The sequence below is a fragment of the Dendrobates tinctorius genome, unplaced genomic scaffold (assembly GCF_039654945.1).
Source record: "Dendrobates tinctorius isolate UK_male_01 unplaced genomic scaffold, ASM3965494v1 ptg000143l, whole genome shotgun sequence".
NCBI lineage: Eukaryota > Metazoa > Chordata > Amphibia > Anura > Dendrobatidae > Dendrobates > Dendrobates tinctorius.
The window spans coordinates 30935345-30963264 of NW_027361810.1; the positions used below are offsets into that span (position 1 = coordinate 30935345).

A 27920-nucleotide genomic window follows, 5' to 3' on the forward strand; every position below is an offset into this window, starting at 1 on the left:
TGTTTTTTCCACCATTTTCGCCCTTTTGGTATTTTTCTGTTTTTTTCAATGCATTATATGATAACATTGGCAGAATTCAACAACTCATCCTACTAAGCCAGCAAGCCCTCATACGTCTACGTTGATGGAAAAATGTCTCTTTGGCAAAAGGGGCGGAAAAAAAAAAGGTAAAAAAAAGGGCAAAATTGAAAATTGGGTACATCCCTCAGGGTTAAAAACAAAACTACTTTATAGAGATGAGTGACTTTGCCTTCCATATGTCGGGGACTTATGAATCTGGCCGACCTGTTTCGCTCAACTCTACTACTTTACTCAATTTCAGTAAAACTCCAAAGCCTTTTTTATTTTATTTTTATTTTTTTCATGGAAAAAACCTATTTTACCATAAAGTGATGAATTTTGCAACAGGGATAAGAGACTTCCGGCCGGTGACGCTTATCGTCAGCTACGTCACTTCCGGATATTTGCCCATAACCATCATGGCGCCTCAGCAGTCCGGTGCCCGGATGTAGCAGAACGTCACTACTTGTAAGGGAAACGAGAAGGAGGTGAAAAGCAAGAAGCAGTCAGCTGACCTGCGTGTCGGGGCCCGTACACAATAAAACGAGGACGCCATTTTATTCTTTCTCCTTTTGGACGGGCCGAGGTGGGTAAGAGTTATCCTGCGGGCAATGGCGGTAGCTGAGGGGTGAGGTTAATGGTGACAGCCCTGATAGACCGCAGTATCATCCTCCCCTCCTTTTGCTGTGTATGGTGGCGTCCTCCTGAGTATAATATTGAGAGGTGGATTATTCCACTCTTCTCTTAGGGGGAGATAGATATATAATGTGGTGTATATGTGAATGTTTTATGTATTGTGCAGCCTTGAGGGAAGCTGGGTAACATGGCCGCCTGTACACGTGTCCCTGTGCTTGTCTCTCCTGAATATGGAAGCTACAGGCTTTACATTAAGGCCTCTAGGACAGTTCTGTATTAATAGCTTTTCACTTCCTCTTGTATTGGAATGTGTGTGGTGATGGTGAATATGGCCGCCGTTATGTACCGCCCGGCGCATGTTGTCACAGGCTCCCGCCATGTCTGTCACTTCCTGTAATGGCGGCCGCGCTTCTTGTCGTCCTGGAAATAAAAAAAAAAAAAAAAGTAGATGAATTTTCCTCACCCTGACGAGAGGTTGACGCCGAGGTTTTTCTGACTTGATGGCAATACGTTAGACTGGGTAATGGTGCACTACACCACTGAACTCCTGCTCCCACTTGCAAAATTTTGTTGGGAGTGTTTTTTTTTTTTTTTTTTCTTTGACATGGATGTCCTCTGTTCCGTCATCCCTTTAGGCGTCCCGTTATTTACCCAGAACAGTGACGGTGCTCAGAAATCCCTCTAGAAAAAGATATGACATGGAAACCCAAGTGTGCACCCAAATTATGTATTTACATTTTTTTTTTTCCAGATCCATTAACCTATGGCTTCTGTAGTGTTTGTTATTTTTATTTTTTTTCTATGCTGAATTTCTCCCAGCCTATACCGTGCCTGACTAGGCCCGTATCCTAATAAGTTTTTACATCCACTCAAATGGCAGCCTGTCAGCACACTTATGCTTACTGGCCTAATGTTACTTCTGTATACGTGCTTGTCTTCCCAATTACGATCACTTTTTTTGCAGTGATTCTAAGTGCCAGTCACAAGGAATCTAGTGTGGAAGTAGTAGGGCACTTGGAAGAAGCAGTCTTGGGCTATGTCCACACATTGGTTTTGCTGTCTTCTTTTTTTTTTTTTCTTTGCTGTGTGTTTATGAAGTACATTTGTCTCTTGTTCAGGCTGAAAGTTTAGTGCATAAGAAAAAAAACATGATGCAATTTCCTGAGGTTTTTGCAGCAAAACCTGATACCTGCATTTTTGCCCTTGACCATTGTTTCCTATGGGTGAAAAAAAGCTGAAAGTAACATGCAGTAGTTTTTCAATTCAGTCGGGAAAAAATACTGTGTGCATGAGAAATCTCCTAGCTTTTGCTGATACTGTAATACGCAGCTTAAAATTTTGCCTAAAAAAAGCAATATGTGAACATAGCCTTAGGGTACCGTTACACTAAGCGACGCACCAGCGATCCCGACAACGATGCGACTTGGTGAGGATCGCTGGTGCATCGCTAAATGATCACTAGTAAGATGTCAGTCAGATCTACTCAACAACGCAGCAACAGTCTCGGCGGTCGTTGGGACCTTGTCACACAGCAGCGATTCTGACGACTCCCGCCTGCGTCCATGATTTGAGTCGCTAACGAGGTCGCTCATCGGTGTCAAACACAGCGATGCATGCTGGCTAGCGGGACTCCAGCGATCAAAAAATGGCCCAGGACATTCGAGCAGGATCAGCGACATCACAGTTGGGGCCTGGTTGCTGCTAAGTGTCACACGTAACAAGATCGCTGGTGAGGTCATTGTTGCGTCACAAAATCGGTGACACCAGTGATCTCGCTTAGTGTGAAGTACCCCTTAGGCTGTGTTCATTATTTGATCAGTATTTCTAAGCCAAGACCAGAAGTGGTGACTTGTTTCTATTATACTTCTGATTGTGCCACTCCTGGTTTTGGTTTGCAAACCCTGATGTAAAATACTGAACGTGGCCTTAAAGGGAATCTGAAATGAGGTTTTTGCTATGTAATCTGTGGGCATTCTGAGGTAGGGGTTGAGACACTGACTTCAGCGATGTCATTTATTGGGCTGTGTGCTGCTTCTGTGCAATGAAGGTTTTATCTCCTGGAGATTATCACTGCCTGGACCACAGTGCATGTGTGCTCTGGTCTGACCATGCCCCACCACAGATTAGCAGCTCACTGTGAACAGACAATGCCCATAGAGTCTGGTGTGGGTGGGAGAAGCTTTCTGAGCTCTGCTACAACTGCTGCAGCCAGTAAATGAGTGACATATCACTGGAATTCACTGGAATCAAGCTCACTTGCCCATATTATGCTACTGTCAAATTGAATAGCAAAGACCTGCTGACAAATTCCTTCTGACTCTTACATATTTGGCGTAGATGTTCCTCATGTAGATCAGAAGAACTTTACAGAATCAGCAAAGTGGATGAGCTCTTGGTCTCAACCAAATGCATGCGTCTTTTTTTTTTTTTTTTTTTTTTTTTTTTTTTTGTAGAAATTTATTTTTGTTATCTGCAGCATGTAAATATCTGGTTTGGAAATGCTTTGGTTTAGTACAAATTTTACCAATTCATTTTAAAGGGGTCTTTAGATCTGCAGGATAAATGTGTTTAGTCTTTTTTGTGCATTTCCACAACAGACACACATGTGCCCTGGTCCTCCATTTATACCCAGATGTAATATCACACTTGCGGACATGCCATCACTGTGAATGGAGCATCAATGCCGTAGAATTTACCGCCACTTATGTTTAAACTCTAATCAAGAAGTGGGGAAACAACTAGCTCCGTAGTTTGGCAAGTAACAGACAGGTAGCGCAAAAAAAAGTTGGACGTTCGCCAGGATTGAAAGAAAAACCCAAAGATATACAGGTTGCTGTGGAAAAAAAGTGCTCTAAATGTATCAGTATGGCTGTCCAGAAGATAGCTGGTCACTAGTGATGAGTGAACATGCTGGGATAAGGTGTTATCGGAGCATGCTCTGGTACTAACCGAATGTCTTTGGCGTGCTCAAATAATATGTTCGAGTCCTCGTGGCTTCTCCACAGCAGCAACACATGCAGGGATTGTCTAACAAATGGCAATCCCTGCATATATTGCGGCTGTCTAATAGCCACGAGGACTCAAACATGGTATTCAAGCAAGCCAAAATCACTTGGTTGGCACCAGAGTGTGCTCGGATAACACCTTATCCCAGCACATTGACTCATCACTAATCGATTGCAGGCAGGATTGGCCATAAAATAACATTACTGCACCAACTCCACAGAATGGCCATGTGTGCAGCACCGTGACAAACTTCAGACCAAAGTGAAACTTTCAGGTCACAATTTTAATTGAATCCCACCCCATAGGTTTTATAAAGACCAGTGTCTCCCTCATGATAAAAAAAAAACAAAAAAACAAAAAAATAAAGTTGAGATCATTGAGGAGGGGTAGTAGAGTGGCTATGCGCATGTGGATCATTGAGGAGGGGGTAGAGCGGCTATGCGTGTGTGGTGGATCATTGGGGAGGGGGTAGAGCGGCTATGCGTGTGTGGTGGATCATTGGGGGGGGGGGTAGAGTGGCTATGCTTGTGTGGTGGATCATTTGGGGGGGGGGAGTGGCTATGCGTGTGGTGGATCATTTGGGGGGGGGAGTGGCTATGGGTGTGTGGTGGATCATTGGGGGGGGGGGGGGAGAGTGGCTATGGGTGTGTGGTGGATCATTGGGGGGAGTGGCTATGGGTGTGTGGTGGATCATTGGGGGGGGGGGAAGAGTGGCTATGCGTGTGTGGTGGATCATTGGGGGGGGGGGGGAGAGTGGCTATGCGTGTGTGGTGGATCATTGGGGGGGGGGGGGGGAGAGTGGCTATGCGTGTGTGGTGGATCATTGGGGGGGGGGGGAGAGTGGCTGTGCGTGTGTGGTGGATCATTGGGGGGGGGGGGGAGAGTGGCTATGCGTGTGTGGTGGATCATTGGGGGGGGGGGGAGAGTGGCTATGCGTGTGTGGTGGATCATTGGGGGGGGGGGGAGAGTGGCTATGCGTGTGTGGTGGATCATTGGGGGGGGGGGAGAGTGGCTATGCGTGTGTGGTGGATCATTGGGGGGGGGGGAGAGTGGCTATGCGTGTGTGGTGGATCATTGGGGGGGGGGGGGGAGAGTGGCTATGCGTGTGTGGTGGATCATTGGGGGGGGGGAGAGTGGCTATGCGTGTGTGGTGGATCATTGGGGGGGGGGGGGAGAGTGGCTATGCGTGTGTGGTGGATCATTGGGGGGGGGGGGAGAGTGGCTATGCGTGTGTGGTGGATCATTGGGGGGGGGGGGGGAGAGTGGCTATGCGTGTGTGGTGGATCATTGGGGGGGGGGGGGAGAGTGGCTATGCTTGTGTGGTGGATCATTGGGGGGGGGGGGAGAGTGGCTATGCGTGTGTGTGTGGTGGATCATTGGGGGGAGTGGCTATGCATGGCAGAAAGTTGCTTTTTTAGGGATAGGAACCAATGTTGGCTGGTGCTAGTGCACAAGGTCTACTCTTCACATGAACTTCATGTTTGTGTGCAAAAAACAAGTCATAGCGTGCCCTAATCTGGTCTGATTTATGGACTGAACAATGCATTGAGATAGAGCTCCTCTGGTACGCAGCCATGACTGGTCTGATAATCCGGTATCCGTGGGTTCCTTGGCCTAACTGCATACTGAACATGCATGTTTGGGAAAGCTGCGGACGCGTACGTTAATGTTGCCGTAGACCCCCTTTTTCTTTTGGCAGTCTGAGGTCACAAATGCCCTATTTATACTGGCCGGACAGAGGTAGTCTATAACTGTATAGGAAAGCGCAACAGACTGCGCCTCCCTATACCGTGCGCTGGTGCCACCACCTACACGGGGCGGGTGCAGGTCTCCACCACGTTGCGGCCGGCGCTGCTTGTGTGCCCCATTGTACTGCCGTCTCTTCTGAGGGAGGAGAATGAGCAGTCTGTTCTGCTGCTGCTGAGGCTTCTGGTAGGAGAGATCAGATGTCCAGAGGCAGAGCGATCGCCGTCCCTGCCCGGAGCACAGGAAGCCGTGCGCCTGCTCATACTGGGAAGCTGTTTATATTTAACTTGCCGCTCCATTCCTAGCAATCCTGTCACCCTGCTCCAGCAAGACTCAGGAAGACATCTGCTCCCGGACTGTATACTGGTAATTTCCCAAAGCTTTGTGGGGTCCCAGATCTGTGGGAACAGCTGGGCTGCAGGCGCCAACTTGTGGAAAGTATGTAATGTTTGCTTAGTATCAGAAAGTGACTTGTACTTTTGTTTTTGTATCTTTTGAGTCCCTTTTCCTCGGTGTTTAAGGTGTTAACGCCTGAACGGGAAACGGAGCATTATGGCTTGGTAACAGGAAAGTGTGTATATATGTATTTTTTTTTTTTTTTTTTTCTCCCCCCTGTGGCCTGTTTTTGCAGAAGCGCTTATGTGATTCAGTGTAAAGTTCATATATGGCTCTGTAACGATGCTTTGTAAAACGCCCTACACGGATTTATTAACTCTTGTCTTTACAGATTGTGAGCCAGCCTAATGTAAGGTTACGGACAAAACCTGATCTGTTTAAGGTGCTGTTATTTTTCATTAATTCCTCCTCTTCCCCTGTTGTGGATGTCCTATTTATCATACACTCAATCCTAGATGCCCATTATAGAGGTGGGCTCTGATTCTCCAACACCCTCTTTTCACCAGTAAATGACTATTGGCACTTTTTTTTTTTGCATGATTTTTCTCGCCCTCTTCATAGTCGGTTGTCTGCAGCACTGATGTCACGTTGTTGGCGCTGCAGCCAATAACTGAGCGCAGTCGTTCCGCCCGAGTTGCTGAGCTCACTGATTAACTGCAGCGTTGGTGACGTAACATGAGGCCCGCAAACAATAACACACCGGGATCTGCACCTGTGACTTCCAAAACTTGGAAAAAAACCTTTAATCCATTGTTCAGTACCCATATGCATAGGCAGCATTATGGCTATATCTCACGGTGTAGGTATATACAGACATGCATCAATCATGAGCCCCAATGTCCTATTTTCACCACACACTGCCTATGCTTTTCCTACCATGGAAGTTATATTCCAATGTATACAAGCCCAATGGAGACCTCCCTTGGGGGGGTAAATGAGCTGGTGGATATTCTCGCAATTTGCACTGTCGCCTTTCCCGGAGAGCAGCGTGAATTCACTCTCACAAGGTCAGGTTTTTTTCCCCACCAGGGTCCATGTCATACTGGTCATCGTGCTTGATGGGTCCGACCTCCTTTTATCTGTTTTATGTAATGATTGTTTTGGATTGTGTTATCCCTCCCTTTTTGAGCCAAGCGACCTGACTCCTTCAGTAGTTTGTTCCCTTTTACAGTATGTATGACTTGTAATGCCAGTTTGGCAAGAGCCGTATGTGCGATAGGGATGACCGGCAGGGAAACTTCAATATTTCCTTAAGCTATGCTATTTGCAAGGGCGTTAAGGGATTTAACTTGGCAACCATTGGGACTCCTTGAAGTTGTAGGTATGACTCTAAGGGTACCGTTACACATAATGATGTCCCAGCGATCCCACCAACGATCTGATGTGGATGGGATCGCTGGGACATGGTTAGCTGATCGCTGGTGAGCTGTCATAGACAGCCCCTCTAGCGATCAGGACTAGCGAGCACGCTGGTTACCAACGTAAATATCGGGTTTCTAAGGGCCGCGGGGCCCTTAGAAACCCGATGTTTACCCTAGATACCAGCGTGCACTGCAGGCAGGGCGGTAGGTGGAGGCAGAGCTACGCCAGTCTGTCTGCTGCTCCGGTCTGACAGACTGGAGTAGCGGATAGCAGAGCTACTCCGGTCTGTGCGCCGCTCTGCCTCCACCTCCCGCCCTGCCTGCAGTGCCTGCTGGTATCTAGGGTAAACATAGGGTTTCTAAGGGCCCCGCGGCCCTTAGAAACCCGATGTTTACGTTGGTAACCAGCGTGCAGCGTCGCTGATCGCTGGTCTCCCGCCTGTCACACGCAGCGATGCGTGCTGGCCAGCGGGAGACCAGTGATGGGAAAAATCGGGCCAGGACGATCCAGCACGATCAGCGATACCCTGCGGGGGGGCTGATCGCTGCTGGATGTCACACACAGCGATCTCGCTGGAGAGATGGCTGATGTGTCACAAAGTCAGCGATCTCGCCAGTGAGATCGCTGTGTAACGGGCCCTTATGGCTATGGTTACACGTTCAGTATTTTACATCAGTCTTTGTAAGCCAAAACCAGCAGTGGGTGACAAATACAGAAGTGGTGACAGGTTTCTATTATACTTTTCCTCTTTTTTTTTTTTTCTTTTTTTTTTTTTTTTTTCCCTCCACTCCTGATTATGGCTTACAGATACTGAACATGTGACATGGCCTAAGGATGCTTTCACGCAGTTTAGGCACCCATTCAGTGGCTCCATTGGGATTTGCATCTGAAACCCGTGCAAAATGTGATTCTGACATATGCACCGACGGGTCATAGAATGATAATGGTGCCAGCAGAGCGCACTTTGCATCGTTCTCAGGCTTATTGGCTTACAAGAGGCGGACACTCGGATGTAGTAGACTATGTCTGCCTCCAGTAGGTGCAACCTCCCAAAAAATGATGCACATCAGAGCGCACATTCGCTCTGCCGGCACGTTGACCTATGGCGCCATCTCGGCACATACGTCCGAACTACGTTTTGCAAGGGAGCGGGGGGGGGGTTGGTAGTAAGCCTCGATGGTGCCAGTATGCAATGTGAAGGCACTTTTGCATGGACTGACATATACATTCATCGTGTCTTGCCATCCGGAGACCCATTAAATTTGGCCACATATTGCTGATCCACGCTTCGACACCTAGTAGTGCATGCTATATCAGTGGTATTCTCTGTGGAGGCTAGCTTTTTGGGTAGAAGATGGCAACGTACGATCTGCAGCTTCATGATGTGAGAACCTTAGGGCCACACCAGCGTGTACAAGAAGACCTAATTGACTTTCTAAGAAATTCATCCATTTCTTATCTGGGTTTAATGAAATGTGATCAGGGTACACTGGAAAGGAGGCGATTACAATCTGTGCACTGTTATGGTATAAGGTGGCGCTACATAATCTACAGGAAATTGATGAAAGGGGAAAAAAAATCTCTCTATGGCTGATTTATGAGCTAACCTAATGTGCACGACTCCGAGACTGCATAATGGATGTCTCCCCGCCTGCAGTAAGAGCTGATGCAACGTGTTTTGCACAGAGCAACCTGAGCCTGACACCGCCTTCTCGGTATCTGTTTTGCTCCTAGTGTCCTAGATAAAATGGCCGAGGTCTGCTAAGTTTAGCCCTCGAAGGGCGGCATCTGCCATCCAGTTGTATATTTTTAAACTTATTAATATTTTAAGAAGTGCGTTTCTCCATCACTTCCTGACCTGTTGTAAGGGCGTCGTGTAAGGTAGATGATGAATGTTACCGTTTGACAGAGCGTGCGTGGTAGAGCGTGCGTGGTCCAACGCCAGGTGGTGCAATCACTGATTCTCCTCGATCACTGGCAGCAATGCTGGGGAACGTTGTTTAAGGAAGTGGTAGGCCGAAGATGTATATTAGAGGGGGTCTTCTAGTGGGGAAACAAGTTATGACTTCTCATCTTACTGATTGATTTTGGTCAGACCACAGGGACCCGCGCTGATCGGCAGAACTGGGAACCTTTATCCTCAACGGGACGTTCTTATCCATTTAAATATGGAGTGGCATGTCTAACCGCTGTTCCAAGGTCCATCATCCTAATGGGAAGAAGTTTCCTGTTCTGCCGATCAGTGCAGTTCAGTCATCGCCTATCCTGTGGATTATCCTTCTAAGGCAAAGTTCACACTCAGTATTTGTAAGCCAAAAGCAGGAGAGGAACAATCAGAGATAAGGTATGATAGAAACACATCACCACTTCTGTATTTATCACCCACTCCTGATTTTGGCTTACAGATACTGATGTAAAATTGTGAGCATCTGGCCAGTCCTCAGCCACGTTCAGTCTCTGCTTATGACGTTGATCATTGCTAGGTTCTCTTGCACAGGCTCCTACCAATCTGGGATGGGTAGTTGGGTAGTAATAAAAGATACCCCCCCCCCCACCCACCACCACCACCACTGTAAGAGCCAGAATGGATAAAGTGGCTGATGGAAGCGGTCCACTTATTGCTTGGGTGGCCGTTCATCTGGTCACTATGTGATGCCACGTTTTCAAAATTGTGGCAGCTAATGGACATCTTGACTCCAAAGAAATCTGTTAAAGGGTTTTCTAAAATATTTGTGCAACATACAGAAAATGACAGACGTGTGTGTGATATGGTGACTGCTAGAGGAGCGCAAAGGCGGCAGGCTGCAACATCTGGGTTTGTTGCTGATATCGATGAATTATAGCAACAGGATAAAGTTGGAAATAAACCTTTAATTTTTCTTCCTTCCCTAGGCACAAATATGGAACCCAAGCCATCAAGATTGCCCCGGCGGATAACAGTTCAGCCTTCCCCTTCTCCTCCCATAAGTGCTCGATTGCTGAGAACTGGCAGGTTAAGCGGCCATAATGAAACCTATCGCATAAGAGACGGTTCACTACGACCTGATTCTGACTTTCAGGTAAATCTGTAATGGTCATTTACTTAATATTTTTCTTTTTTTATTTCCTGGAGTAAAAATGCAAAAATTGAAATAAGCACAATCCTGACTGTGCACCTCTTCATGATACAAGGGAAGGAGGTCAACCATTAAAATAACTGGTCGCTAAACCTTTTTTGTTGATCACATTGCTAAAGGGCCTTTTTTAGGTGTTTTGCCCTAAACTTAAAGGTGTTCAGAAAATGTATGGCTGCTATCTTGCCAAATGGCACCACTTCGGTCTATAGGTTGTCTGGTATTGCATTTCAGCTCTGAAATTACATAGTTTGAGTTGAAAATACAATCTGTAGACAGCAGTGGTGACATCTTTTGGAAGAAAGCAGCCATGTCTTTCCAATCCAGGACAACCCCTGTAAGGTGGCAGTACATGCTAAATGAATGTTAGCTGACCCCTGCCCCCCAAAATGACAATTTCAGTGGGATAGGCTGACCGTCTAATGTGAATGAAGGGTGCAGAGAATGTTACAGGATCATTGAAATCCTAAAATGCCACCCTCAGGCTGTGCAAAGCCAAGAGGTCTCGTCTTCTGCTGGTGACACTACGGTGACTGGTGCCCATACTTAAAGAGACTTTCTCGCAAGGGACAATCTTTCAGATAGTGGTTGTTGGTGCAGTCGATTGGTTGCCCCATCGCCTGTTTCCTGCACCATAAAAGCTGTGGTCAGCCAGGCGCTTGTGCATTGACCATACTGGTAAATGGCTGCCTTTGTATTATAAGGATGTCCGGAGTCTACCAGAATGGAGGCTGCTCCTACAGAGCGGGTATCTGTTCTGGCTCTTGGAGGGGGAGATTTGAGCAGAGACCCCTCTGACATGGCAATAATCTGCTTTGCCTCTGGCTAGACGCAGAGGTAATTCTGTAGGTAAATGCATCTTGGTGTGTAGAAGTTTGTTTGTAGCGTTTGTTGACTTGTGATGTCCTGAGGCCAGAATACACACAGGATTGGCTTCTCTCATTATGTTCTTGGAAACAGGTCAGATAATTGAAACTGTGACTCCTTCAGCTCTCTGGTCATACAGCCTTAAGTTTATGGCCCTCCCTGGGATGAACTGGTCTGTCAGTGTGGAACATATAAAATAAACCCAAGCGCTGTACTAAAAGATACCAATTTGTCTCCCTTTCCGGGTCAGTGTCTGGCCAGGTTCCGTGTGTCACACAGGTCAGTGTAATTAATGTATCTCTGCAATATATCAATTATGCAGAACCTTTTGTTATTGTGAAGGAATTGACTTGGTGTTGCCATTTGGCGGTGTGTCCGGACACCAGCAGCAATGATCGGTCAGCGTCACTGTGTAGTCGTGCTGCCACAGGTTGTCTCTCTGCCACTGCTACATTGTCACATAATGCGGATGATGAGGTTTGCACTGTGATCTGCAAAGCTATGCTTGTCACGCCCTCTGACAAAGGACGAGCATCCGAAACACGCGTCGGGGTAGACCTGCTGACCCTGAATACCTTACCAAGTGCTATATATACAGCAGGTAATTAAAATGCATCAAGCCATGCCAAATCAGGCATTAGAAACCTATGTGTTAAGGATGACCTATGGTGATTATATTCTATTATTGCTAAAGAGCATACTTTTGTATCTATACATGTTACCTTTTGGGTCAGGTCTCCATTGAGACCCTGGATCACAGTAAAGATTATTATATCTGTAGGTTTATATATTGACTTGTATCTTTTGGGTCAGGCGTCCTTTTGTATAATGGCATGTTTGTGCCAGTGCTTGCGCCCATGTTCAGTCTCCACTGTATGTATATTATATGTTTAATAATGATGATTTTTTTATGTATGGACCTTTGGTCGTATTTGTGGTTTCCACAAAACCCCCCCCCCCCCCCCTCTAAAGCTGTGCTTGTGTAGTATTGTACATGGGGTGCTTTCACAAATGCGTTCTATATCCTGTTTGGGGCATACATCCAAAATCCCCCACAAAACAGGGTCCAGGACGCATGCGCTGACGGGGCCAATTGCAATGGTGGCGGCAGAGCAAACATGCGCTCTTTTTGGGCACGTACAGCAGAGCTCACTCTCTGCTGTCACCATTGCAGTCTATTGGCCCCATCGCCGCATTTGGGGGGGGGATTTCAGATGTATTCCCCAACGGGGACGCAACGCAGTGTGAAAGCACCCATAGGCCCATGCACTATAGACTAATGTCGACTGATATTGGCTGACGTTCATGAGGCCCTCCCGTCTGTCTACAAACATGTGACGTCAGAGGAGGTGAGGTTCGGCAGTCTGAAATCGGACATGCTGGATTCATTTGTTGTAGATTGCAAAATAAGCCACCACCAGAGATGTTTGACACTGGCACTCTCGCAGACAACATGGCGACCCTTAGCAGAGCAAGTGCTCCTCAGTCTGGGGGAGAGCGATCATTTGGTCGACAGCCATCAATGTATGGGGCCCCTTATTCTCAACATTAGAGGTCAAATCTCTCCAGATTTTCACCAATCCTAATCTGATGGCAGCCTTCACTAAAAATAGATGAAACCACTCTGAGGTCTGTGATATCCTCATGCAGAAAAACTGAACTTGCATAGTTGTAGGCCACTTTCATGTGGATACTAGTATGCCAACATCTGGAATAAAGACATTGATGTAAATCTGAGGCTTTCAACCAACATTGGGGTCCACTTCAGGGAGGTGACAGTTCACCATCTTTTTCCTAGCTCTGCATATAATGTAGTTTTCAGAAAACTGGGCCAAATGATTGCGTAATTGGCTTCTAAGGCTGCGTTGTAGGTCAAAGGGCTGAATGCCATGCTTCTCCTTCCTGACAAGAGCGTTTATTTCTGCAGTACTGCAATTAAGTCTTGGATCACGTTAGCTTTTTGTGAGTTTTTTTTTTTTTTGCCACCTTCTACATGCTGATCTTTTTCCATCAAGAGTAAATGTGTGAAGGTTGGTATTTCTCAGATCTGACTTGTGACCCTCTTTTTCTGCCCAGGCTTCCAACCGAACGTCAGGCAGAAACTGGACTTTTCGAGAGAGGGATAGTCTTGAGCCTTCCTGGAAGACCCCTTCTCCTACGTACCAGCGCTGCTCAGGAACATACGACCTCCCTAAATCTGGTAGTTACTTGGCAAACAGGAGCAGAATTGTAAGTGGCCTGTAACAAAATTTTTTAGATTTATTTTTTGGGAAAAAAAAAACAAACTTCGGAGTAAAACATAACTTTGGATTTCATGCTGCCAGTCATTTGGGCTGCTGAAAATGGATGTTCCTGTTTAAATAGTTAATAATTTTCAGTCCCTGAATAACTTGCAGTTCCCGTTGGGTAGTAATTATCAGGACGTTTCCACTGCATCATAAATGGGTCAGAGGATAAATCATAGGGAGTTAGGATCTACACCAGATGTACTTGATGTGTTCCTGTATTGTGCATTTGCCCAGTTTGCAGGCAGCACCAACCTTGGTGTTATACATTCCGACATGTCACATTCCGCAATGTCATAATCGCCGGAACTACCTGCACTGTTGGATGCGCTGGTAGAACTACTTGCACTGATGGAAGCTGAGCTGCTGAGACATCTGCCTACCTGTCTCTAAACTGTAGAACATATATATTCTTAACAGGGCAAATTCTTACTGTCACCAATTTTTCTGGCTTAGTCCACAGCATCTGTGTCCTCTCAGCCGTCCTGGAACGATCTATCGGAGAGGTCTCCGAGCACTTACACAGGATTGCATAGTCAGCAGCAAGACTGGGATTCAAAGAGACCAAAGTTGTCTTATTCTGGACGTACCCCTCTGTCTACTGTAAGGAGTACTAGTTCAAGCTACTCTTCTAGTCCAGGTACTCTAATGAAGTTTGCTGACTTTTTGCCTAAATCAGAATGGCTGCTGTGACCACCACAAAATGTTGCAGCCTACATGACTTCTCCTGTTTTGTGGGTTTTGCTCAGGATCATATCCACAGACTAGGAGCTAGAAGGCCAACGGATCACTAGTGATCGCAGCACCAATGTGTGTGTATAAGGAGGCATTGGATGTAAGTCACTACACACCAACACACCATGGACACTGTGGTCCCCTGGTCTGCCTCACCAGCACCGAAGTCACCTGTAGTAATCATGAGTGGGGACACTGCAATCTTAAATTGTCACTACGTGTGTGTATGATGACCCCTGTTTTATTCCTAAATAGTCTGTGTTGTGTGGTAGTTTTTTTTTTTTTTTTTTTTTTTTTTTTTTTTTTTTTCCCAATTATGTCCCAGCTCTCCTGCCTGCAGGAGGTGGACTAGTCCAGAACCACTGTCAATCATTGCTGCTGACATCTCTGCATGTACAGGGAGGCAGAGAAGAGGGATAACCTCTCCTCCCCCTCAAAAAAAAAAAAAAAAAAAAAATTGGAGTCTGCTAATCAGGTGGTATCAGGGGTGCTTTAGCAAAGTTATTCTGACTAGTGATATCTCTATATAGGTCATAATACAGGAGTAAAATTGATACCGATGTCTTAGCGCTGAGGAATTGAGCTTTGACGCCATATATGTGGCTTCGAAGCTCGATTTCTCAGCACTTTGGATTACTGCAACACAAATTGTGATATGTTGTAGTTTGTGGTTTTTTTTTTTTTTTTTTTTTTTTTTTTTTTCCGGCTAGGACTCATAGAGCCACACCAATAGTTTCAGTAATATAAAAATGCTCACTGCATATTTTTTTTTTTTTTTTTTTTTTTTTACCTCGTGAATTTTCTTGATTTGCAGCATTTAATATGCATCATCCTTTAATAGTTGATTACACTGGTCAACAGCATTTTTGGTGCCAAAGATATTTCATCGAATTTAGGGTATTTTTGGGGTGCTGATTCTGAATATGTCATCAGTTTTGCCAGATTGGCTCAAGTTTTTGAGATTTTTGGTATCTTATTTATAGCACTTGTTGGTAAATGCGACGCATCATCTCATTAATTTCTTTGGATTAGTACTTGAACTGAGCAGTTCTCAATATAGTTTTGTGTTAATTAGTGTTCTAAAAGTTTGTTCATAGCTTGATTTTTGCACTAACTTTATGTTGTTGTCTGTTTTCCAGTGAAAAGCATGAACTCATCAAGAAGAAGTTGTCTTAACGATCCAGACTCATTCTGTTACATTTGTGGTGAATACACACTGCCAAAACATAGAAGAAACATAACAGACTTCGTAAAAAAAGTGTATTTTGCCTATTTTGGGGTTATGCTTGGGGACCAAGACAAGTTTTGGGCACCACACATAGTGTGCAAAGCATGTATCGAATTATTACGAAAATGGAGCAAAGGACAAAGAAAAAGCTTCAAATTTGGTGTTCCAATGGTGTGGAGAGAGCCAAAAAATCATCATGATGACTGTTATTTATGGTAAACACAGGTACAGGCACATCTTCACAATGAGGGACAGGCCTTCTTGCAGATTCCATGTTACTCCCATTTTCGTTTCTTATGCTTATTGAATCCTTGCACTTGCACTGCACAGAAATAACAGTCATCATGATGATTTTTTGGCTCTCTCCACACCATTGGAACACCAAATTTGAAGCTTTTTCTTTGTCCTTTGCTCCATTTTCGTAATAATTCGATACATGCTTTGCACACTATGTGTGGTGCCCAAAACTTGTCTTGGTCCCCAAGCATAACCCCAAAATAGGCAAAATACACTTTTTTTACGAAGTGTGTTATGTTTCTTCTATGTTTTGGCAGTGTATATTCACCACAAATGTAACAGAATGAGTCTGGATCGTTAAGACAACTTCTTCATGATGAGTTCATGCTTTTCACTGGAAAACAGACAACAACATAAAGTTAGTGCAAAAATCAAGCTATGAACAAACTTTTAGAACACTAATTAACACAAAACTATATTGAGAACTGCTCAGTTCAAGTACTAATCCAAAGAAATTAATGAGATGATGCGTCGCATTTACCAACAAGTGCTATAAATAAGATACCAAAAATCTCAAAAACTTGAGCCAATCTGGCAAAACTGATGACATATTCAGAATCAGCACCCCAAAAATACCCCAAATTCATTAAAATATTTTGGACACCAGAAAAAAAATTTTTTTTCGTTGACCTGTGTTATTATTTTCAGACCCGTCAAGCAGGTATGGGCGCTTTCCCAGGACTACTTCTGTGATGCTTCATTCTGATTTCACAAGTGAGCGTGAGAGAGACAGGAGGACGGACACATCTGCAAGTGGACTGATGGATTATGGACCTAGAAATAGTGATTCAACACCTTCGTGTAAGTGCCATTACTTTATTTTTTTTTTTTTTTAGTCTTTTTTTTTTTTTTTCAAAACTTCTAATGTAGTCCTAGTGTCATGGACGTTATGTGAGAACCCATTCAAAATTTTATGGTAGAATCTGGAGAAAAGCCAGATGTATTAGGAATGACGTCCACTGCTAAATCTGTGAAAACTACTTGTAATCGATTGATGGGTAGAGGTGTGAGTTGTTTCAGAGTATCCGGTCCTGCATCCAGGCCAGTGATCTGTGGTCATCGGACGGAGTTCCTAATAACGTTCTTCTGACTTCCGTGGCTCTTCTTAAAGTCAGCCATGACGCAATGCAATGTCACGTGTGTTATGCTAGGCTGGGATAATGTCGGGAACTAAGAGATGGTTCTGAGAGTAAATGTCTACAGACTACTGACCTGGCTGTCGTGTAAGTGTAGATTGTAGATGAACCTGGTGATGCCTCTCATCTAAGTATAACCGAGGACATATGGGAGAGTGGGGAGTACAGGGGAATGAGCTAATGGCTTAAATATGACTAATCCTGTAGGGAAAAAGAGCTCTATATATAACACACATATATTTTTTTTTTTTTTTGTGTATAAACTACAATAGATATGCCATATGTCACCTTCTGGGTAGGTTGACAAAGTTGCATGCAAAAATCTCCAGCTTGATACAATACTGGCAAAATCTCATTGACTCACTGCTGAAACCTCCTGCACATAAATTGGCCTGCAGTGTGACTTTAAAAAAAAAAAAAAAAAAATTAAAAATCTATAGCATGTCAATTCTTAGTGGAGATATCACCTTTTGCAATGAAAAGAACAGAAGTCGCCCAAAATATGCAACGTGTGAACTTATCCTTATGATTCAGAAGTGCATTTACAACTGACACCTTCAGAGCTATGAATGCAGTTCTGAATCCTAAAGACAAGTTATATTCATATAGTATTTTAATTCTATACTAAAATATAAAGGGGTAATCCAGGATCTGTGTATGAGCATCTACTTCATTTAGCATTTTATCAGGTAGTGGGATCTGTAAGACAATTAATTTTTTTTTTTTTTTTGTGTGTGAATCAAGTTTATTGAAATATTTCTGTTACATGTCAATCATTATCATGAAAAGACACATCACATCCAATGTCATGAAACAAATTATGTAACATTTAGAACAGCTTTGCCTATAGAAAATCATACATATATAACAAATGCTAAATGGGCACTTAAGATGCTTGTTTATATAGGCAATCAACATCAGTACATAACTTTATCCATAAACTGAATTAATTTTGATAAGACGGTACCTAGAATAAGATGCTAGGTGTAAGAAGAAAAAAAAATGGCAAGGGAAAAGTGAAAGAGAGGATAGGGGTAAAGAATGTAAAGCCACCCCGTAGGCAGACCCATGGTTCCCAACATCTAGGAACTCTACAAACAAGAATCCAATTCTGGTGTCTCTCTAAATATAACCCAGGAGGCCCAAGTATCAGACCTTTCCAATATTACCATGCGGACAAACTTAGTTTAACTGCTTAAATTGAACAAAATTTTATATTAAATCTTTAAATCTAACTTAGTTTTTTTTTTTTTTTTTCCCATTGCATGTAGCTCTTCAGGAGAGGGTTTCTTCATATGCACAAGGCGCAAGACCAAAAGAGAATTCACTAAGCACAGTTCGACTTAACACATCATCTATCAACCGCCAGTTGCCTTCTCAGAGTTCCTTGCTGCTCAAAGATTCCAGCAGAAGTTCCAAACCAGTCACGTCACGAGACCTGCGCTCTTCACAAAGGGACAGTTCACTGGACTTCCGCCATACTTCTAGTAGAAATGAAGGGACTTCAAGGACTCCATCAGGAAGAGTCTCTCCTGCTCCTCCAAGGTCTAGTAGTGAACAGAGTACGGATGGTGAAGGCAGACGTACAACAAGGCACTTGCTTTCCCGCCTTGCCTCTAGTATGTCGTCCACCTTCTTCTCTAGGCGATCTAGCCAAGATTCTCTAAGCGGAAGGTCAGCTGAAACACAAGAAGCACAAACCGGTTTACAAAACTCTTCTCCTCAGCCAGTAGCTACAACACCTGCCAATACAGACACATCAGAAACTAGGCCTTCAGGGCAATCTCAGGGATTTGCATTTCTCAGACGGCCACGATGGGGATTCTCATCTGTGTCTCCCAATCAACTTTCAGCATCGGAATCGGAACTTTATAGATCAGAAGATTCTGAGAGCAGGACATCTGGGTCATGGCTGCCTTCTTCCTTAAGGAATAGGTGCACGCCTTTGTTTTCCAGGAGAAGACGGGAAGGAAGAGAGGAGCCATTAAGAGCTTCGTCTACCTCTGATTCCAGCAGGAGGCACAATCTTTTCAGGAGAGTGTCTCAAGAAGACTCTTCATTAGATGATGTACACCCCATCCAAGGAGCAGGTGTAGCCTCTGGCAACTCTTCACCTCGGTCGTCAAACTCTCTGAGGGGCTCGGCACAAGCTGCATCTCTAGCAGAATCCCTTTTCAGTAGGAGAAGTTCAGGAATATCAGGCATGCTTCCTAACTCCTTTTTACATTTCTCAGTGCCAGCTGCACTTGGGAACTCCTTATCCGACAATGTCATGATAACCGTAGACATTGTTCCCTCAGGTAGGACAAGTGATGCACAAGAGAGCGAAAAGTCTGAAAACTCAAGGGATCCAGAGAAGCTTAAGAAAATTAAAGAAAGGCAAGTGTAAAGCATCGGTGACCACAAATTGTGGCAAAAACAGATTGGTCAGGACCCCCCTGTTCTCCCCAATCTGAGGACTTTCAGTTTCTCTGATTTTTGTTACATATTTGCGAGTTGTGTTTTAAGGCTATCTTATGGGTCTGACCTTGACTTGGAGTAGCTGCTTGGCATCTAAACAGCGATTTTTAAACTTGCAAATGCCTAGACATGCGATTTCTGTAAGAATTTGAGCCAGAAAAGTTTTACAACATGAAGTTGGTATCTGTGCCAGCTCAGCCACTTATGGTTTTTGGAATGCATGAGTAGTTTTTTCCTTTTTTAGTTTCCAGCAGAGCTTGAGATTCTGGCACTGACGCATACCTTCAACTTTGCAAGTTGCAAGGGACACAAGCTACATAGCAGAAAGCCACTTCCATAACCTCACCCAGTCCTTTAAATGTACCACATAAAAATAACTTTCCTAACAAAGCCCATGGGAGTTTTCAGTATGGTACCCTGTTTATGGTGCCCAGTACAGGCTGTATGACCCACAATTTCCTGCATTGCTTCTCTGGTGCCTCAGCTGCTTTCTCATGACCTAAAAATCCTTGCAGGCCCTTCTGTCTCTAAACCGCAAGAGTATTGAAAGAAGGATCTGTCTCCTCCCTTCTCTGCCATTGTGCTCAACTGTATCTTGAGGGTACAGTTGAAGTTGGGACATAATCCTAACCTACCTGGACAGCTTCCCAAATTCAGTACTGTCCCACAGGATCCAGGATGGTTTGTGGGGGTGTACTGAAGGGGATAAGAGGCTTAAGCACATCTAGTAAATTGTGGCACAGAAATTCTTTAAAGGGAATCTGTCACCTACTTTTGGCGGGCTATTTAAATGCGGTCGGTCCGGTTCCATAGGCGGTGTTTCCGAACAATACTTCCGGGGCTTAGTTAACCGGCGCATGCGCAGTCAGTCTTTTTGGCTTTGCCCGCAGTTGGGCAAAGCATACTGCACGTGTGAAAAATGGCGGACACCTAGTCCTATTCATGAGAAAACTGTAGACGGAGGCCAGGGATGGGGAGGTGGCAAAGATCGGAAACACCGCCCATTGGACCGGACCAACCTCATTTAAATAGCCTGCCAAAACCAGGTGACAAATTCCCTTTAATGGCATGTAATATAACTAAATCTGCCGACATTCTGAGAGGCAATAACTTTGTCTGTAATCTGAAGTCAAATCATTTTGTTTTGTCTTCCTTGATCTAATCTCTTCAGTTATCTTTTTAGCCTTCTTCTGGAGGACTCTGAAGAGGAGGACGGTGACTTGTGTCGAATCTGCCAGACTGGTGTCACCACTCCAACTAATCCCTTTATCGAGCCGTGTAAATGTTCAGGAAGTCTGCAGTATGTTCACCAGGACTGTATGAAGAAATGGCTACATGCTAAAATCAATTCTGGTAAGTCCCATTGGATACACATGGGCATGTTATGGGAGGCGGTTGTAAGGTCTCCTTGCCATATAATAACCTTGGAAAAGGTGTGAAGACGTAAGGAACAAAACAATTTTGCCATGGCTTTATTTATATTTTTTTTTTGTTTTTTTTTTTTTTTTTTTTTTTTTGTTTTCCATCTCCTTTTTTGCCATTGTCTACAAAGATTGCAGACACTGGGGCCATGAGAGCCCGTTGGGAGAGTAAGGAGGTTGTTGTTGGACACTGACGTGCTGGAGGTTAAGCCCTCTACCCTCTTGCTTTTTATCTTTCTAGATGCAATTGGCCAAGACTATTATGCAGAATCCTTGTAGTTATTTTAAATAAGCACTTTGCAATGCATGCACTGTAAAGCTGCTGTGACTTCCCTGAAGAGGCTACTTGCTATAGCCTGTCCCCATGTGTGGCCTCAATGCTACGTCTACAGTGTCCCTACATCAAGACTTCTGTTAGAACTGACTACCAGCTGCACTGTTTGAGAACTTATTAAAAGTTGCACTGAAGCATGGACTTGGCTCAATGGTAGACATTTTGCCGGCCCTAATTTTTTGGATTAAGATTGTGTAACAAACCTGTTTTTCCAGGTTCTAGCCTAGAGACAATAACTACATGCGAGTTGTGCAAAGAGAAGTTGGATTTAAACTTGGAAGACTTTGACATACAAGAGCTGTATCGGGCCCATGCAAATGAAAGGGTGAGTATCCCTGAGAGCTAAGACTGGTAAACCGTGAGTATTGCATCTCGATGGCAGTATTGTCCTGTTGCCACCCTGGAGTCATACAAAATCACAAGGCCTTGTTCATGTGGTTTCTGTATTAAGTGCAGTGCCATTGTACAGTGCATACCTCTGGTTTGGGATGGACCTTGTCAGCAAGCTTCCCCCCCCCCCCCCTACTGCAGGACCTGTCTTGTCACTTTACAGATGGCCACACAGATTAAAGAATAAAATATATGGATTTACATATTAGAATTTTTTTTTTTTTCTCCCACCCGTTCATATACTTATTAAAGTTCTACACCAGCATTAATAAAATGTACTCGCCTGTATTTTACGTGCAGTAAGCATTATTGCAACATGTATATCGTGCGATATTCTCCTAGTGAAGCGAGTTGTTGCTAGCTCCAGTCATCAAGCAGCATGATCCATTTTATCTCCTGCTCCATCTCCGAGTAAAATGGCAGCAGAAGGAGACATGCGCACACACTGCTCCTCCATAGCTATGCTTTCAGCCCTGCAGAATGCTGTGTACTGTGCCCGCAGACTTCTCCCTCCATATTCTAATTATGGATCTTGCTGTGTTAGAAGCTCGGCCTGTTCGTGTTATGGCTGATATTTGGCATTTACTTGGGTACGTACAGTGGAAACTTATTCAACTTGTATACATGTGACTTCTTAGCCTAATGTATGCCAAAAGTAGATGTCTGTTCCCCCTCCTATACTGAAGGCATGCAGTGCTGACTGTCTGCTTCCAGGCAGAGGAATATGAGCAGAGCAGTCCAGCTGATTAGTGGATAACATTACACACTCAAAGACACACTTTTATTTTTTTAATTAGGAATTTGTTTCTGGGGTATCTTTATAATCTGCCGTGACTTTGAGGATCAAGTAAATCTTATCCCAAGTTTTTGTGGGGCATAAAAACTGCAGCCGGAGTGCTGAGGTGTGGATGTAATATTTGATTTAAAAAGGAAATAAAAAAAAAAACTACAACTTTCTCGTTCGCCTCATTGGGGGACACAGAGACCATGGGTGTATGCTGCTGACACTATGCACAAAAAAAGTTAGCTCCTCCTACGCAGTGTACACCCCACCGACCGGCATGGAATTCCTCAGTTTAGCTTAGTGTCAGTAGGAGGTGGACACGGGTCTTTAATTAGACCCATATCTACCTCGATGTGCGTAGTTCCTTTTCAGGTTTTCCCGGAGGGATACAGTGTGAATGGTCACATCTGTACTCCCACAAGGAGTCGGAGTACGGCATGTACTGCCACCCCGTATCCTCACAGTTCTCCATAGCAGGACCACCAGCCTTCCAGGCGGACGCCAACACGAAGATGTGTCAGCGATCCAGAGGGTCTTCGTCGCCAGTCTCCCACCCACTCTCCTACCAGAGCCTGTCGGTTGGATGAGACGCAGACTCTTCAGGTACAGGTACTTTCTTCTGGATTCGGGCCCGGGACGGGTAAGTATGGGGACCCTTTGGCCTGCAGCATTCCTCCCCGACGGCATGTTTGCAGCGTCTTCCCTGGAGCAGGGATGCGGTGGCGCTGCAAACTCCTGCGCCCATCCTGCTCCTACAGCCAGCCCCTTCACTGTCCTCTTCTCCCCGACACTCCGGGTATTCCAGGGTCCTCGCGCGGCGGCGCTCACATTGCGACACCTCAGCGGGCCTACCTTAGCGTCGCGGCCACGCCCCCCGCCCCTTTCTTCTAAGCGGGCTTCTCTCCCACCCGTTCCAGGCCCTCCCACCGCCCTTCTCAGCCTGTTCCTGGCCAGGGGCGGCGCCAGATTCAGCAGGCGGTTGGCTCCGCCCTCCTTCCCTGGGAGCGTGTTTTTCCCTGTTTCCTCTGACGGGTCGCCATCTTTGCAGCTGGACGCCCCTGTCAGCCGGATATCGCTCCCTGAGCCTGTCAGATGGATATTGCACGTCCTGCATCTGCAGAGAGGATACCTTCACCTCAGGGGTCACCGGACCTTGAGTAGCTCTGCTTCTGCAGGCTGACACCTTTCTCCGCACCCTGTCCCCCAACCTTCCGGCACTAACTCAGGTTTGACTGTCTAACTCCAAATATGACCGTAACCGCCCTGCGGCTCCCCCCTGCACTCTAGTCAAGTTCTTTGCATGCTCTTCTTGCAATCGCAAACTTCCCTCAGGTCAGTCCACTTCCCTCTGCCTGGATTACAAACAAAAAGCACAGAATGACAAATGTGCAAAAATACCTTGCAATAAGACATATAACAGTAGTCAGCAAGTGCTGATAAAAGGTAATAACAAAAACAGGGTATTTAGTCTATACGTTTTTTTGCAAAAAAATGTATAACAAGCTGCCTCACCAACGTCAAGGTAACCCGTATTGAAGCAGTCCCTATCTAATGTATTTAATACCTGAACATATGAACTGTATCTAAATGAGCAGGATTAAGACAGGCGCTTTCTGGTATGGGCACGTGATGCAAGACAGCTCCTTATGTGCATGTCACACAAGAGAGGGGTGGGGTCTCTCAAATCTTGCATAAGCACGAAAAAAACTGGATTATATGTTATATGTTATATGTCTTATTGCAAGGTATTTTTGCACATTTGTCATTCTGTGCTTTTTGTTTGTGTTTCAGTCAGGGTGGAGTGAACATGGTCCAACAGACTTGTTCACATTGTGCATGTCACATGTGTTTTTAATCCAGTTTTTTTCGTGCTTATGCATGATTTGAGAGACCCCACCCCTCTCTTGTGTGACATGCACATAAGGAGCTGTCTTGCATCACGTGCCCATACCAGAAAGCGCCTGTCTTAATCCTGCTCATTTAGATACAGTTCATATGTTCAGGTATTAAATACATTAGATAGGGACTGCTTCAATACGGGTTACCTTGACGTTGGTGAGGCAGCTTGTTATACATTTTTTTGCAAAAAAACGTATAGACTAAATACCCTGTTTTTGTTATTACCTTTTATCAGCACTTGCTGACTACTGTTATATGTCTTATTGCAAGGTATTTTTGCACATTTGTCATTCTGTGCTTTTTGTTTGTGTTTCAGTCAGGGTGGAGTGAACATGGTCCAACAGACTTGTTCACATTGTGCATGTCACATGTGTGTTTTTAATCCTCTGCCTGGATTGTAGCAATCCTATTCAACCTGACGCCGCCCAGGAGCCATCTAGGGCCCCAGGCGAGAGTGAACCCCCCCCATGCCCAGCTGGGCCTCGTCTCTACCACAGTCAGTGGCAGACCTCACCAGGGTGTCTCAGTCCCTAGTAGCCGTTCTGGACAAGTTACCCCTGGACTCCTCTACAGGGTCCAGCAGGCCTTAAGAGGTTCCATCTGCGTCGGCCACCGTTTAGTCGCAAAAGACCCAGGCAGGATCTCCAGCCGGAATCCTCCTCTCCTCATGTCACCACATAGTCCTTCTCGGCAGCCTCCCTCCCGGGCCTCCTCTCCCGAGTCAGGTGAAGCGCTCTCGGACAGGTCATCTGAGGGGATCTTAGAGCTGGATTCGGACCAGGATGCGAACATGAGGGTTACTGTACAGAACCTCATGGCAGCGATCCATCAGTCCTTCGACATTGCTGACCCCCCCCCCCCCTGCAAAATCCTCAGATCAGGAGGTTTCGTTCAAACGGGAGGAAACACCCTCCAGGGTATTCCCTTTACATTCTGAGTTTGGAAAGATTTTTACCAGGGAAAGAGGAGATCCGACCAGACGCTTTCAAAGAGGAAAGCGTCTCGGCGTTCTGTACCCGTTTGCTAAAGAGCTCACGGACAACTGGTCTGCCTCCCCCCCCCCCTCGGTCGACCCGCCCGTGTCCAGGCTTTCTACTAACACTGTTCTCCCCCTTTCAGGCGTGGCGTCTTTAAAGGATTATAGAATCCCTAGCGAAGTCTGCCTTCGAAGCGGCTTCGACAGCGGTATGCCCAATTTTTGCTTCATCTTGGGCAGCAAAGGCCATAGCTACTTGGGCAGAGGATCTTCGTCAGGGCATCCTAGAGAAAGCACAACCAGATCGATTGGCCGATCTCGCCAATCAGATTTCCCATGCGGGGGATTATCTGCTTTCTGCTTCTTTGGATGCCGCATCCTGCGCAGTTCAGGCGTCCAGTAACGTGGCAATCCGACGTACAATTTGGCTCAAGGCCTGGCAGGCGGACCTGTCTTCTAAAAAGTCTTACTAATTTGCCTTTTCAGGGAGGGCGCCTCTTTGGATTTCAATTGGACCAGATTATTAAGGACGCCACCGGAGGCACGAGTTCTCTCCTGCCTCAGTTCAAGCCTCGCAGACCTCCACTAAGGCGTCAGTTTCAACCCTTTCGGGCTTACCGCCATTTCAATACGGTGGAGACCTCCTCCAACCAACAAAAACCGCAGGCACGCCAAGATAGGATGAAAGTTTCCTTCAGACCCACTCCCTTCTGGCGTTCCCACTCTTCGCAGGGCAGGCCATCCAGATCTGGACGATCCACATCAGCATGACTATCCTCGGACTCCCGAGGGTCCCTTCCAAGTGGGAGGTCGACTCCTGTTCTTCAAGGACGTCTGGCTGGCCTCAGTAGAGGACGCTTGGGTCAGAGAGGTTGTATTGTCAGGATACAAGATAGAGTTTGTCTCTCTTCCATGGGATCGTTTCTTCGAATCCCGTCCTCCAAAAGATCCAGCTTTGATCCTGGGGTTCTTTACGGCCATCGACTCTCTCCTCAGTTCCGGGGTGATTGTGCCCGTTCCCGAATCGGAGCGGTTTACAGGGTTTTATTCAAACCTATTTGTCGTGCCGAAAAAAGACGGGGCGGTCCGACCCACCTTTGGATCTCAAGCTGCTCAACAAGAGAGTCCGTCTTCGCCACTTCTGGATGGAGTCGGTTCGTTCGGTAATCGCTTCCTTGGAGGAGCAGGAATTCATGTGTTCAATAGACATCCAAGATGCCTAACTACATGTTCCCATATTCTACGGACATCAGAAGTTCCTGCGTTATGCGGTTCGCCAGGAACATTACCAGTTTGTCGCACTGCCCTTCGGTCTCGCCACCGCTCCCAGAGTCTTCACGAAGATCATAGCTGCGTTGATGGCCTTGTTGAGGATCAGAGGTCTCGTTGTTTTTCTGTACCTCGACGATATCCTGATAAAAGCTCCCTCTTTCCAACAGGCATGCCTAAGTTTGACAATCGTCCTAGACACTCTTTCCAATTTCGGGTGGATCGTCAACAGGAAAAAGTCCTGTCTGGTTCCTACTCAACGTCTTGTGTTTCTGGGCCTCCTGTTTGACAGTCGTCGGTCAAGGGTCTTTCTCCCACAAGAGAAGATTCTCTCCCTGCGGCAGGATGTACAATCTCTGCAGACCACACAATTTCCGTCCCTCCGAACAACCATGAGGGTCCTGGGAAATATAGTGGCGGCGATAGAGGCAGTTCCCTTTGCCCAATTTCACGCCAGACCTCTCCAACACGCCACTTTGTCGAGGTGGAACAGGTCGGCTCTGTCCCTGGATCGCCCTGTTCGTCTTTCAGGCCGTATCAAGCGGTCACTCAACTGGTGGTTGACGTCACCTCTCATCCTCTTGGGGCGGTCTTTTCTTCCCGTTCACTGGCAGATTGTAACAGATGCCAGCCTCCTCGGCTGGGGTGCAGTGTTCCGCCATCACACTGTTCAAGGTCGTTGGTCGACTCGGGAATCTGCTCTGCCGATCAACGTCCTAGATACGAGCGATCCATCTGGCTCTCGTCCACTGGGAGAGGCTCCTCAGGGGCCCGCCTGTCCGGATTCAGACAATGCCACAGCGGTGGCATATGTCAACCGCCAAGGAGGGACACTGAGTGTCTCAGCCCTGGCAGAAGTGTCCAAGATCCTCCGGTGGGCAGAGATTTCGGTACCGACAATCTCCGCGGTACACATTCCCGGCGTAGACAACAGTTCGAGCTCCCCTACCTCTTCTTCCCAAGCTGTTGAAGATCAAAGTAGAAGGAATTCGTCGTTCTCATCGCGCCGAATTGGCCCAGAAGGTCTTGGTTCGCGGACATTGTGAACCTTCTCGCGGACACCACCTGGAAGCTTCCAGACAGGGCAGATCTGCTGTCTCAAGGCCCGATTTGCCACCCCAAATCTCGGCAGCTCAATTTAACGGCGTGGCTGAGACCGAGGTTTTGAAACGAGCAGGATTCTCCGGTCGAGTAATTCATACCATGATCCGAGCCAGGAAGCCATCTTCCAAAATTTACTACCGTACATGGAAGGCCTATTTCACTTGGTGTGAGGCCAATAACATCGCGCTCATGTGCTTTTCACTCCCTTCCGTTCTGGCGTTTCTTCAGGCAGGGCTGGATGCGGGGCTTGCTCAGTTCCTTGAAGGGTCAAGTTTCGGCGCTGTCCATCTTGTTTCAGAAGACGTTGGCCTCCTGCCCTCAGGTCAAAACCTTTATTCAGGGCGTGGCTCACACGGCTCCTCCGTGTCGAGCGCCCGTGGATCCATGGGATCTTAATCCGGTTCTTGAGGTTCTGC

The 27920-nt window shown here is 46.0% G+C and overlaps 1 protein-coding gene across 5 annotated transcripts in view; it reads left to right on the plus strand.

The window, feature by feature from the left end:
* The first annotated feature begins 508 nt into the window (after positions 1 to 508).
* Positions 509 to 27920, plus strand: part of MARCHF7 (membrane associated ring-CH-type finger 7) — a 35907-nt gene continuing 8495 nt past the window's right edge. For 4 of the 5 annotated variants that reach the window (XR_012220335.1, XR_012220336.1, XM_073545712.1 and 1 more), the window contains exons 1-8: positions 509 to 646; positions 10099 to 10265; positions 13263 to 13415; positions 13928 to 14111; positions 16380 to 16532; positions 18139 to 19246; positions 20511 to 20680; positions 21298 to 21407. Coding sequence is in view for 3 of the 5 variants with exons in the window: in XM_073545712.1 (XP_073401813.1) it covers positions 10107 to 10265; positions 13263 to 13415; positions 13928 to 14111; positions 16380 to 16532; positions 18139 to 19246; positions 20511 to 20680; positions 21298 to 21407 (2037 nt within the window). In the remaining 2 variants the exon portion in view is untranslated. The remainder of the gene's footprint in view (positions 647 to 10098; positions 10266 to 13262; positions 13416 to 13927; positions 14112 to 16379; positions 16533 to 18138; positions 19247 to 20510; positions 20681 to 21297; positions 21408 to 27920) is intronic. The other variant, XM_073545715.1, reaches the window with a different exon arrangement.